This window comes from Ahaetulla prasina, chromosome 6, assembly GCF_028640845.1.
Source record: "Ahaetulla prasina isolate Xishuangbanna chromosome 6, ASM2864084v1, whole genome shotgun sequence".
Lineage (NCBI taxonomy): Eukaryota > Metazoa > Chordata > Lepidosauria > Squamata > Colubridae > Ahaetulla > Ahaetulla prasina.
Window position 1 is genome coordinate 115,068,967 of NC_080544.1, and position 12,945 is coordinate 115,081,911.

General features: G+C 48.9%; 1 protein-coding gene across 2 annotated transcripts; it reads right to left on the minus strand.

Annotated features, from left to right (window-relative positions):
* On the minus strand, positions 1 to 10,411 carry PPP1R2 (protein phosphatase 1 regulatory inhibitor subunit 2). Of its 2 annotated transcripts, none has more exons than XM_058187537.1 (6): positions 10,159 to 10,409; positions 9,910 to 10,017; positions 9,756 to 9,827; positions 6,049 to 6,155; positions 4,843 to 5,055; positions 1 to 1,189 (listed from the first exon to the last, which is right to left on the minus strand). In XM_058187537.1, exons 1-6 carry the CDS (start codon positions 10,350 to 10,352, stop codon positions 1,122 to 1,124), a joined length of 762 nt encoding a protein of 253 aa, XP_058043520.1. In that variant the 5' UTR covers positions 10,353 to 10,409; the 3' UTR covers positions 1 to 1,121. The 2 variants fall into 2 exon arrangements, with proteins under 2 accessions (XP_058043520.1, XP_058043521.1); XM_058187538.1 differs by lacking the exon at positions 1 to 1,189 and adding an exon at positions 4,242 to 4,430 and having other exon boundaries at positions 10,159 to 10,411.
* Between the last annotated feature and the right edge of the window lie 2,534 nt (positions 10,412 to 12,945).

Below are 12,945 nucleotides of genomic sequence, written 5' to 3' on the forward strand. Positions count from 1 at the left end.
CTTGTTGCAAAATACACTTGGTGGTTTCTTTACTTCAATAAAACAGTTACATGGAGGAAACAAGCCAGTGAAATGGAATCCAGAAGTGAAGGAGCAAAATTCAGTAGCACAACCTGGGTGTTTTCTAGGCAACTTCAGCTTGTCAGAACATTCCAAATCTTTTTACAAACATTAGCTGACCAACAGATGCCACTCCCTCTTCCAAGGCTTAAAAAGCCCAAGTCTTAAGAAAATCACAAAGGCCAGTCAAACTACAAAACAGCTGTTTGATTCAGGTTCGTTCACGACATAAGGAGGGTGGAAAGGTTACCAAAAAGAGACCACACGGCAACACAGGGCCTACTCTAGTTAAGGAACAAAAGCAGGTGGCTGTGAGGCTTACCTAGAGAGAGAAGGAAAGCCAGCAGGCAGCATGGGGATTATTCAGCGGGGTTTGAACCTGTTCTCATTTTCTAGAGGCTGGCAGACTCTTTGACCGCGTGGGAAGGCACCCTGAGAAGCAGAGAGGCTTGATGGAGGAGCCCCCATGCAATGCTCCCGATCCTGGGCAACTCAAATGGAAAAAAAGTTACAGTAGCTACTGAGAAAGGCTGATCGTCTCCCACTGCAGCTGGGAAAGCCATCCAACTGCTCTTAGCCTTTTGGCAGGCAGCCAAGGCCTGCCTCAGAACCAGCTAAAGTCTGCAGGAGGGGAAGGGAAAAAGGCTGTAAAAACACTCTTCCGTTAATCCCTTTTGCCAAGGGGCTCGTTCTTTTCCTAGCTGCAGTATAGCACATTAACATCAAGCCCTTATGGAGAGATTTGTCTGTAACTCAAATACTACAGCATGATAAAAAAGAAAACAAAGCGTCCAGATGTTCTGCAGGTTCAAACCAGAGAAAGGAGGGACACCAATGGGCCTGGCTCACTGGCACTGCCCCACGCTGTGTTCTTCAGCAGATGAGCAACGAAACCATCTTCTGTGACCACCAGAACCAGCCACATCAGCAACATTTTCATTGCAAACAAAACCTTGAGATCACCACCATTTTCGTCAAATATCAAAGTGCAAGCCAATCTGTTGAAACAGACCTGCAGAAGGGTGATGTGGCAAGGAATACAAAAGGGTGACTGGGAGCTGTTACAGTCCTGAGCAGACTTCTTCCAGGCTGTGTGCAATGTTCTCAAGCGGGTCACTAGGAGCAGGTACTGTGGGGGGAAAAAGAGAAGTGAGTGGTCACAGCAGGCAACACAAGGCACCCCAGCGGCAGGACAGGCACTGGTCAACTCTGAAGCAGACCCAAGAGGCTCGCTAATGGCATGGAAGCCTGCTGGAAAAAAAGTCTCCATGAAAAAAACATGTTAAGTTTTAACGGCACATTCGTAGTTTTTGAATTCTTAATATTTGCTGTGGAAATCAACAATTCCATAGACTTATCAGTCCTTCATGTGCCAATTCCTGAAATGAGATGGAATATCTGGTTTTCTGAGAGCAAACTTAGCATCTCTAAGGTCACATCCTGCCCAATATCACTATTCAAGACTTTCAGGCTCCCAGTGGGGTTAATTGCTACAACCCACCACCAATCTCACTGTTGCCAATCCCGCAATCCTGACCCCACGTGGACAAAATGTGGGATGAAAAGGGCTGGCCGACACGAGACTGCTTTGATTTACTACCCTGAAGTGCAAAGAAGGCCCGGCCCCTGCAGGCAGAGCATGGCAGGATCGCCCTCAGCGCTCCAGAGGAAAGCAGAGACTGGCTCATGTGCAAGAGCCCCCCAACAAGGCCTAGACAGAGACTGTGATATGAGAGACATCTCCGCTTCAGTATTTTTCTTGAACATTTTTTTAAATCCGAAAATTCAAGTTATCCATCCATATAAGCTAAGTACAGAGAACAAATTCCATTTACTAACCAATTACAGTGAACTATTTATCTTTGTGTCCTGTCAGCTACAGTCACCAGTGATTACTCCAAGGAAAAGGAAGATAAATGCTTTGATTCCAGAAGAGAGAAAGGCTTTTAAAAGCCTTACCGAAGGCGCACTGGAGTTCGTATCCCTGAGCTCTCTCTAGAAGCGTTCAGAGACAGCAGAGGCCGAGGGCCCTTGCCCGACTCACACCAGGAGGAGTTAATGAGCAGAAGCCTCTGACATCCAGAGAGGTAGGACCTCAAATTTTGGACTAATCAGTACTTGCTAGCAACTGTGAAGAGGCTGCAGGCAGACAGGGGTTCTCCTCCCGACACTGAAACCTGGAGAAAGAATAATTCTGCAACTAGAGGCAGAGAGTGAGGAGAAACAAATATTCCCATTTTTAACTGCGGGGGGGAGGAGAAAATAAAAAAACCTCTGGATTTTGCTTAGCTGCAGTTCTCACAAGCTCCACTGCCATGGTCTGTGGTGAGGGGTGCTTAGAAACTGTAGGGGCTTCTGTTCAGTCCTAGCTAGTCCGAGTGGTTGTTGGTTTTAGGTATCCCTCAGTTCAGTTGTTTGTCTGCCATCTTTAATTCTGGACGGGGTGGTGCTGCTCTAAACAAATCAGGGGCGCAACCTAGGAGTTCTCCTAGACTCATGGCTGGAACAGGTGGCAGCCACGGCTGGGAGGGGGGCATATGGTATCCCTCATGCACCAATTCTCTTGCCTGAGTGGGTGGTCACTGCTGCCTTGGTCATCTCCAGAGGGGGCTTCTTTTGCATTTCACATGAGGCCACCCCTGAAAAGCAACTGGAGGCTTTAGCTGGATCAGCCCAGAGCCAAGTGGGTAGTTGTGAGTGTGCCTTTGTATGCCCATGTTATACCTCTACTCCGCAAGCTGCACTTGACTCCCTGGGTACTTAAGAGGCAAATCAGGATGCTTGTTGTCATGAGCAAAGCCCTTCACAGGTGGGTTATTAACCTGAAAGAGGCCCTTTCCTTCAAGATCCATCTCTGCTGGCATTTTTTTAATTAATATTTTTATTGCATTTTTACAGATTAATAAATCTTACTCATCTTATGCAGAACTGCAACCATTTACATACCATAACATTCCAATTCAAATACACTCTATACATTTTTACTATACATTTTAATTCTACTTCTATTTGTCTGTCTGTATGGCATTTTTCTGTCTGGAAAGTCTCAATCCCACGGCTGTTTTCCTGGAAGGTTAAATGGAGCCCCTGAGATGGATGCTGTTTATAATGGGCATTGTCTTCGGCTGCTGCTAACTGTGTAGTCATTATTATTGCTATTGGTTTCAGTGAGTTTGATTCAACCAGAGTTGCTATTTCAAGATAGCCGTCTGTATCATTTTACTGAAATAGTTTGGCAACTTTTGGAGGGTCCCTGATGAGCTAGAGCCCAAAGACCCCAAAGAAAACCTCTAGTCCCTTCTCCACTCTTAGATGAAGTGTAAACAAAGATCTCTCCAAAACCAGTATGATTAAGACTGACTGGGAATGTTTCAAGGAGACATCAGAGTGCTAAGATTTATGAAAAGTTCTGTACTGTGGATTTTAAGTTGCATTTTTAAAGTCTTGTTAGAGTAGCTGAATTCTATGATATAACTGGGGCCGACAGTCAGATGTTAAACACTAAATAACTGTAAACAACAGAAAATCCAAGAAGCCATTTCTAGCAGACTCGTAACCTTTAGCGCACAGGGTCACCTGAGAAAATCAACAGTTATTGATCAGAAAAAGCCCACCAAGAGACAAAATGGAAGGCTGCTAACAAAAAAATAAATAAAACTGGGTCTTTCTGTCCCTGTCTGGAAGAGGCAGGAGAGGGTGCCGCTTCTACTGAGAAGCAGGAGGGAGGAGAAAGTTCCCAACCTTTCCCTGTTGGTTGCTCAGACTGAGTCCACCTTTGATCTCACATCCTCCCTAAGGTGCGACTGACTTTTGCACACCGGCCACTGCTGAAGGTCACCCAAGAACTCACTGGGAATGCCTCCCCAACACCATCTTGGCTTCCCCACAGGTCCAGGCTAAGATTGTGCGCTGCCCAGAGGAGTTTCTTTCCTCGGCTTCCTTTGCACCGAAAACTGTGGGCTGCCCCACTCCCAACTTCTTCCCTGCCTACTATCTGAGAGGCTGCTACTTTTTCTTACACCTTTGTGATTCAAGGACGCTTCTAGCTCCATTTGCAAGAATGCTGACAGCAAATGAGAAGTTTAGCTGATTGTGGGTGCAAATTTATGCAACTAGAGGTGGGCGACACTGGACACCCAGGTTTTCTTTTGAATTCCTCCGACATTCACCATTCTTGGAACTTCAAAGAGAAGCGGTCAATTTATTCAGGTGAAGAACAGCCCAGCCAAGAGAGCATCTTGGAGGAGAAAGATCTTTCCCTCTCCAAAAGGGACCCCTGGGGAGGAAGCCCCCCCCCCCCGGGAGACACCAACAGGCTCAAAGGAAGCTGATGCAGAAGGAGACACTCTGCTTCTGGCATGCTGCTGCATCTGGAATGCAAATACAAAGGAGAAGGCGCATTCAGAAGGCAAGCCCACCAGCAGCCTCGGAGCACTTCCTGGCACAAACTGAAGCTTTCCTGCAAACTGAGAGATGACAAGAGGGGAAAAAGCCAGAAGAGCTAACTGTCTACCTTACCCTTCACTGTTCCCTCTGCAGCTCAAGGATGAAGTCCCCCCGGAAGGAACGAAGGCCACTAGGAAGAGATGGGACGTGCCAGCAAGCAGACATCAAACCAAGGCGTCTAACACTTGATGTGGCACAAACGGAGAAGCTTTTCCACACTGCACAGAATCTGGACATGTGGCGCGAGGCTCCAGGGCAGCGGCAGCAGGGAGGAAGGGGTGACCAGCCCAACCATCCAAACAAAAAGGACTTTCCTCTTTGAATCCCAGGGCTCACCTGATTCTGTGCCTGTTTTACACTCATCCTGCATCTCATCCTCATTGTCCTCGTCTTCTTCCTCATCCTCATCACAATCCTCCTCCTCCTCCTCCTCCTCCTCCTCGGCAGCCTCGCCATGCATTTCCTTTGCGATCAGCTGCCTGGCCAGCTTGATGTTCTGTGCTTCGTTGTAATGCATTTTTCTCTTCATTTCAAACTGCCTCTTTTTCTCTGTGCCAGGAGAAACAGAATACATAACATAACGTACACAAATACACACCAGCCACGAATTTCACAAGTTTCATTCCATTCCACACACATGAAATTGTGTAAGTTGAAATTGAGTGCAATCAAATTGATGGGGGGGGGGAATCTTTGCTAAGTTACCCCCACGTTTCAGGAATGACTACAAGCTAGGTTACATACAACAAGGGTTGCCTGCTTTTGGATGCCTGCCTTTTCTCCCACCTAAAAACCGTGTGTGTGTGTGTGTGTGTGTGTGTGTGTTTAGAGGGAGCAGAAGAGCCCTTCATCAAACCCAAAACTTGAATTTTGTTTCCCTCAGCCCTTGCTGACTTATGCAGAGGCCAAACATACCAGTTGTCTTTGCAACACTGATGTAGAGCCACCAGAAGAAGAAAAATACCTCGGGCCTGGAAAGAAGGTGAAGGAGAGCCAGTCCAGTTGCTCAGAAGCCACTGAAATATCCGTGTTGCTTTGCATATGCAAGAATCACAGAGCCTGTTGGGTTTTTTTGAGAAACAAGGGCAACGCCACAGAGAAGCCCTACCTGCGCTCTCGCTCGCTCCCCTGCAGCAACCAAGCCAGGGGATATGAGAGCAGGGACCAGGCACAACCACCACAGGAGAAGGCAGGCCAAGGCCAGAAAGAGGGCCTGCCATATTCTTAAGACCCTGTCAAGTCCAATTGGCCATTTCTCTGCCTATGTAGGGATCGCAATAAGAACACAATCCGCTCCAGCCTTTCCTTCCCAGGGGAGCTCTTGTTCACGGCGTCTCAGCATTGGTCTAGTGCAGGGATGGGCAATTAATTTTCCCAAGGGGCAACCTGTTGTGGAGGGCCGCCAACACTGCACAGATACCCTGCCCTCTGCTGCTCCCCACCACCAGGTTGGACTGAGACCACCTATGGGCTAGATGTGGCCCAGTGCCATAAAATGCCCAGGTCTGGTCTAGTGCTGTAAAACTGCAAATGCACACCTACCCAATTCTTCGGGAGTCAAGTCTACCTCGTCATCCTCATCATCATCACTGCTGTCATCCTGCCTTGCCAGGATTTTGGGGCCCTGCCCTTCGGCTGCAGCTGCTAACCTGCAGCGAGAAAATGGGAGAGCTGCGCTGAGGCTGCCTGACCAAGACCTGGTGTGGGAGTAACAGGGGACGGACGGACAGGGAGCCAACTTCCCTAGAGGAAGCTGGGAACAGGGGTCTCCTGGAAGATACGGGCAATGAAGCGACATTGAAAGATGAACAAATGCCATTTTCCCACCACAAGAAATCCAACTGTGGATTTAGTTCAAGATGTGCTAAAAGCAAACAGGAAAACTCCGGAGAGGAACCCACAGTTAAGGGCCGGGGAGGAGCCCTGAAGCCCCTCTGGCAGCTGAGTTGAGGGGGAACCCACTCAAAAATGTTTCAGTTCCTCCTCAGTTCCCAGGCCTACTTCAGTCTTACCGGTCAAAATAGGAAGCCACTTTGAAATAAAAAATAAAAAACCTTATGCATTTTTTTTGTTTAGCATGAATAATATTAAGAAATGTTGGTCACGCAAACAGCATTGTATGTAGGATTTAATTTGTTCAGAATTAGAAAGTACTCACTGCTTGTAAGACAAGAAATCCTGTAGCATTAAGAAGCTGCAGCTGCTGCCGCCTTCATGAGACAGGAAGAGGGAGATCTCCTCTTGCCAAGAATTTACAAAACATCATAAAGAAATAAAAAGAACCAAAAACGTTGTGGAAGGTACTCGGGTTTTTCCTCCCCCCTCCCAATCCCTGGATCAGTTGAAGTCACTGAAGAGCTTTATAGCTTCATGGCATGGACACCCACTTGCTACAGACCCTATGGAGGAATAAAACCTGTTGCTAACAATATTCCTATCTGGAGATCTCGAACATATCTGCATACAATTCCTGGGTAAAGTTCATAATTATTGCTGTATTTCATGCAAGATTTCTTAAAAAGTACATGTTTAAATAGCATAATTATGAACATTTTCATTGTTAAATTCCTTGCAATTAAAAGTCTGCTAAGAGGTTTCATTTAGAAAAATGAATGGCGCTATGCAAATTTACTAAATAAATATCCATTATCCTATTTCCCCAAAAAAACATTGGGGGAGTCAACCTTTTTGGAAATTTTCATCTCTATGCTTTTAAAAAATGAAAGTTCTTTTTTATATATACAGATTACAACAAACAGAAGCGATTTCCAAGGAGTAAACCAGTGTACACCACTCTAAGCAGAGCATACGAGTGTTCCCAGCTTAAGGAAAACTCAAGTAATCAGAACCACAAGCGCCTGTCCCACAGGGCAGGTACAGCTACTGAGAAGCTGCCATAAGATGACCAGTCTTTGCGACTGGGACATGAAACATGTCCATGCTTCCTAATCTTATTTCTTTGATATAGCAATACTACCTTATTTTCCAGCAACACAGACAAGCAAGGGTCGTGAACCCCAGCTCTTGGTGTATGAAAAGTGACTTCCAAAAGCTCAGACATGAGTAAAAATTCAGAAAGAAAAATTTTCAGGTTCTGAAGTCAAAAATATTTTCAAATGGGAAAGTTGAGACCACCCAGTGAAGTCCACGGGGTTACATTGAAAAGACAGACAGAAGGAGAAACATCTAACCAAGGAGTTGTTCAACATGGCTGTATCTCAGAAAACAGGTGAGAGGCCAGGAAAAAAGTTGTCCCCATGTTGAATCAATGTAAGACGTTGGACCAGAAAACTGCCACCGTGTTAGCCTGAAAGCCACACTTTGTGAAATTTTGTGGAATAATTAAGTAGCTATCCATTAGTAGCTGGAAAAGAATGCACTGAGAACTAGGAGCCAGCATAAACTCAGCAGCAGCTCTTCCAAACCCCTCTCCCTCTCTTTCCACAGTCACATTTTTTTCCTGATGCCTTCAAGGCCATGTTGACCTGGACATGTCCCATAAGATTTGATTCGATAAGAGTCACTGGTAAATTACAAAAGCACAACAAACAGAATAGGACATTGCTGAGAAGTAGCTTCGAGCCCACTATTCCCTGAATGCTTCTTAAGAACAAACTTGAGCACCCTCTCAAACCTTTGCCTAATCTTGTGTGGTCAACATTTTTCTAAAGACCAGGCAAGGGAGCAAAGGGCCGCTTGTCAAATCCGTGAATACAGTCATCGAATGTCATCAGAGAGAAAATCAGAACTCCAAAAAGGCAATGCTCAACGAAAAGTTGCACAGCTTTCTGGATACAAAAAACAATGATGCAAGGGCAGGCAAAAAAGACAGCTGATCCTGTGATAAATGTCAACCTATCATGCAATGTGATACATTAGTAAAAATGCAGAACTAAAATTAAATTAAATTTCACATGCACCAGCAGGCCATAATGGTACATATATGCAGCCTGCTATTAAGGCCTACCCAGGCCTGTTGGCAAGAGGAGACAAACGAGACCTCGCACACAAGCACACTGTTTGTTTATAATTAGAGTTCTCAAGACACACCACATCCCCGGGCATTCGTTTTATTCTGTGGAAACCCCATCTGTCTCCTCATTACCAGGGCTTCTTTTTTAAGAGCATCGGAAACAGAAGCAGACCCTTAGAACCATCAGGAAGATGAACTGATCAGACATTGGAAGCCTGGCTGGGTGCAGCTCAGGTAAAAGAGCATTCAGATGTGGTGGAGTCTTCAGAGATCTGAACGAACTGCACCCAGGAAAAGGAGAGCATTCTGCACCGCAGAGTCTAACCAGAACAAGGAACTCAACCTCAAATGAGGGTTTTTTTTAAATTGTCCCACTAAAGAAGATAGATATGCCTAAATGGAGGTGGTTGAGGACAACCCCACATAGGTGCTCAGGGAAAAAGGACGGGGCTTTTTAAAGTAAAAGGATATTCCTATCAGTGGAGATGTCTAAAAGAGGATTTACAGAAACAAGGGACAAAAGCGAGTTAATCAAAGCCACAGAGAACTTTCTTATAAGCTTTAAGGCCTTCAATAAGATGGGCAGCCATGTAAGTTTGATTAGTAAATTTATTTTATATTTCATATTCCTTAACTGCTCATCTCCCTCCCTTCATCAATAAAGTTGATAAATAAAATCAAGATATTTCTTTTGAATAAGAAGAGATAAAATACTATTTTAATCAGAGGAGGATCAAGGTGAGAGATTTTCATCAGAGTTTTGGATCAAGAAGGGAGAAGAAAGGGGCCAAAGCAATCCATGACCTGCTGTGTGAACCAGTTCAAGCCATATAAACCACAGGGTTGCTTTGCTTTGCATCCTTCACAAAAATCACTCCCAAATTTTTGGTGGGAAAGGCGACAGCCGTGGAGATCGACCTCACCCCATTCTTGCAGTGAGGACACCCTCTGTCAACGGCCAGTCCTCGGCCTGCAGAAGCAGCAAGAAAGCGGCTCTCCTGCCCCAGACACCAGCGGGGCACCAGAGCTGCCCTCCGTCCTTAAGCGATCCTGGCGCCAGCCTTAAAGGAGAGGGAGGGGGCCGCCTTCGGGACTCAGGAGGGAAACCCTGAGCTAGGCCTCGGGAGACCCGAGAGGGCCCAAGCGGGGCCCAGGCTGCGGCTGGCGGCCGACCCGACCCAAATCATCCCACCTGCGGGGCCGGGAATCCCCCCCGCCTCGCACGAGACAAGGAAGCCCCTGGCGAGCGAGGGCCCCGCACCGAGGCGTCACCTACTTTTTGGCGAGGACGTCCGCCGTGGGCACCGGGCTGTCCTCGGTATCGCTGCCGGCGTCCTCCTCCTTCAGGCTGCGGGGGAAAGGGAAGCTCGTCGGGGGCTCGATGGGGCGGCGACCCACCCCACGCGGCCTCTCCCCTCCCACCCCCGCACCTGTGGTAGGGAGTGCTGGGCTCGTCGATCTTCATCAGCCCGTAGTCCTTCCCGGCCGGGTGGTAGGTGGCCAGGATGTTCATCTCGTCCCACTTCTGCGTCTTCTTCCTGGCCGGGGATTGGGGAGGGGGGAGGAGGAGGAGGAGGAGGAGGGCCGTGAGCGAGGAGAGGCAAGCGCCCCCGCCGCCCGAGAGAGAGCGAGAGAGAGAGATGGCCCCCACCGCGATTCCCCCGCTCCCGCCGGCCCACCCGTGTTCCTCGCCGCGGCTCTCGCTGCTCGGCTGCGCTTGCAGGAGCGGCCCGGCGGGCGGCAGCGGCGACGCCTGCGAGAGAGCCTCGGAGTCGGCCAGGCCCCGCCCCGCGCTGCCTCCCCCGCTGCCGGAGCGGTTCTTCAGGATGCCCTTCACCGGCCTCCCGCCGCCCGCCGAGCCCCTCGCCTCCATCGCCGGCGCTCCCCGGCCCGTACGCGCGCTCCGCGCATGCGCGCCATGGGCGCCGGCTTGTGTCGTCACAAGGGCGTGGCGGGTGGGGGGTTACGCGCGTTTGCGGAACGCGCCTCCGCCCGCCGGGTTCGGCTGGGGGCGGGGCTTGGCGGCCGGTCCGATCCCGCCTCCACCGCGACTCGTCGGTCGCCTGGAGTCCCGCTAGGCTCGGCTTTGCCGCCGGTGTCGCCCTTCTGCCCCCCTCCGCACGGTTCCCCTCTTCCTTTCCTTGGGGAGAAGCCCCATCCTGCCCCGTTCATACGGGGAGCCTTCAACCCCCACCCCCGACACGCAGTTAGGCGGGCAGGGCGATGATTTCGGGGTCCACCCGGAGGGGAAGCGAACTTTGAAGGAAGGGGCCCCACGGGGTGCTCTGGGTGGACCTTATTTTATTTATTTATTTATTTTTGTCACACAGTATATATAAGCATAAGCATGTAATAACTATACAATATATAAGCAGATATATAAATATGAGTATGTAATAACTATATTAATTGGATATAACGAAAGGAAGCAATAGGACAGGCACGCTTGCGCTCTTATGCACGCCCCTCGACTCCCCCATCTGGCTGCGTGTCCGGAGGATTGTGGGAGTCCGAGCGGGGGCGGGCACAGGCCGGGCCAGAGGGGAGGAGGGGCAAGAAGTGGGGGCCGAGACCCCCTTTGCCCTCGATCGCGATGGGGAGGCGTCCGTGGGTGGGAGGAGGGGTGAAAGAGGAATCCTGTCTGCCAGCCGCCCCTTGAGGACAGGCTTTCCGGTGGGCGACCGGCGCCCTGCTGGGGCGGCCTTTTTCTTTGGCCAGGTGGACCGAGGAGAGCTTGGGTCGTTTCGGGGCCGTGTTTCCACCGCCCGCCCCGCCGGAATTCTTGGCCTGGCACAGGAGCTGCGGGCAGTGCCACCCCACGGTTGAAGAGATGCCAGGCCCGATTGGATAATCCCCCTGGCTCCTGGCGCGAAGGGAGGGCAGGATGCAGGCCAGCAACGCAGCTCCCCCCCTCCCAAGGCTGCTTCTAGCAAAGTCCTTTCTTAATGTTTGTAATGGCAGTGATGTGAGGAGAGGGTAGGATTTGCGTCATCCCACCAAAAAGAAGCTGGGCTTTCTAGTGTTTTTCTCCTTTTGGCTTTACTTATAAGACGGAACCATTTCAGCCAAGCTTCAACATAATAGTTCAGCGGTTTTACTAATTGTTCTGCCTTCTTTTGCAATCGACCATAGGCATGGGCCCAGTATGTACGTGCTCCTCTATATTTCTATATCCTGGAACTGCCAGCCATATTTAAGAAAAGGCTACAGGTCGTAGTGCCAAACTTTTATTTCTCTCGGCAGGTGAATTAGTCCTCCATCCCAGAAAAGCAGAGGCATACTTGGGGGTGGCAATGTATACAACGTAAATATTAAAATCTACTTATCCTAATATAGCTCTTGTTATTTTATCCATGTTGTCAGAACAGCGTGGGATGCTAAGTGAGCTCAAAGGGCCGGTCCCAAGCAGTTTTGGAGCCAGAGGGAGGCCATGTGGGGATGGGTGGGTGGGAGAGAGAAGAGGCACCATGTGGTTCGCCATAGCCAAGAGGCGCTGGAGGCTCCTCATGGCTTTGCAAGGGGGGACGGCCATGCCTGGTCAGAGCCCTGGGATCACTGGAAGCAAAGTTGGAAGGAGGAGGCTAGCAAGAGTAGGGGTGCTCTGGGGTCTTGGAGAAGAGTTCGGAGAATACAGTGGACAGCCAAGAAAACAATGAGTAATAGAAAGAAACTTACCCTGCTTAGGAAATGTTTCTGCAAAGGTCCAGGTGTAATGCTGGGAAGATTGGGGAAAAAAAGAAGAGGATAGCCAGCCACAAAACGGATGGACTCTTACACTGGTGACTGATGCATTATTGGAAGACCTGAAGGACCAGATTAGGGACTGATTTTGGAGGTGGACCGAAGTTGCTGTTTGGCTTCCAAATGTTTCATCACCAGGCTAGGTAACATCATCAGTGGAAGGTCTGTGGAAATTCTCAGTCTTCCAGGTCATGGAAATCCCAAAGGTGCTTTTTCAGGAGGCAACTGGACTTTCTTATTTTTTCTTTTGAAGACATTGCGTTTCTCATCCCAGAAGCTTCTTCAACTCTGACTGGATGGTGGAGAATGGAAGGATTTATACTCCTTGCAGACAGCTGGTCACTTACATCCTTTTAGAGCACGGCTGTCGAACTCACAGCCTGCAGGCTGGATCCAGGCCTGGTTTAGCAAAGGGGGAAAAAGTCCCAACACGTCACATGACGCCACCATAACACCATGAGTTTGACATCCCTGTTTTAGAGTCCCTGAAGCCACTTGGAGGTCTTTTTTTTTTTTTTGAAAAAGTTTTAACAAGCAAAAACATTTTTCCCCCTTTTTCCCCCCTCTCCCCCACAAAACCCCCTTCACCCCTCCCTTCACACACACCCCCACTTCCCGGGTCAATCACAAGGTATTGTTATACATAAACCAAACATAGAGTAAAATTTTCCCTTTTAATCCAATTAACCTCATCCAAATCTTTTCATTAACTAACCCCCCCCATT

Coding starts and splice junctions, on each gene's coding strand:
- PPP1R2 (XM_058187537.1), bottom strand. CDS start 10,352: ATGGAGGCGAGGGGCTCGGCGGGCGGCGGGAGGCCGGTGAAGGGCATC. Junction 10,018..10,158: donor AGCCGCGGCGAGGAACACGG/GTGGGCCGGCGG, acceptor ATCCCCGGCCAG/GAAGAAGACGCAGAAGTGGG. Junction 9,828..9,909: donor CCCAGCACTCCCTACCACAG/GTGCGGGGGTGG, acceptor TTTCCCCCGCAG/CCTGAAGGAGGAGGACGCCG.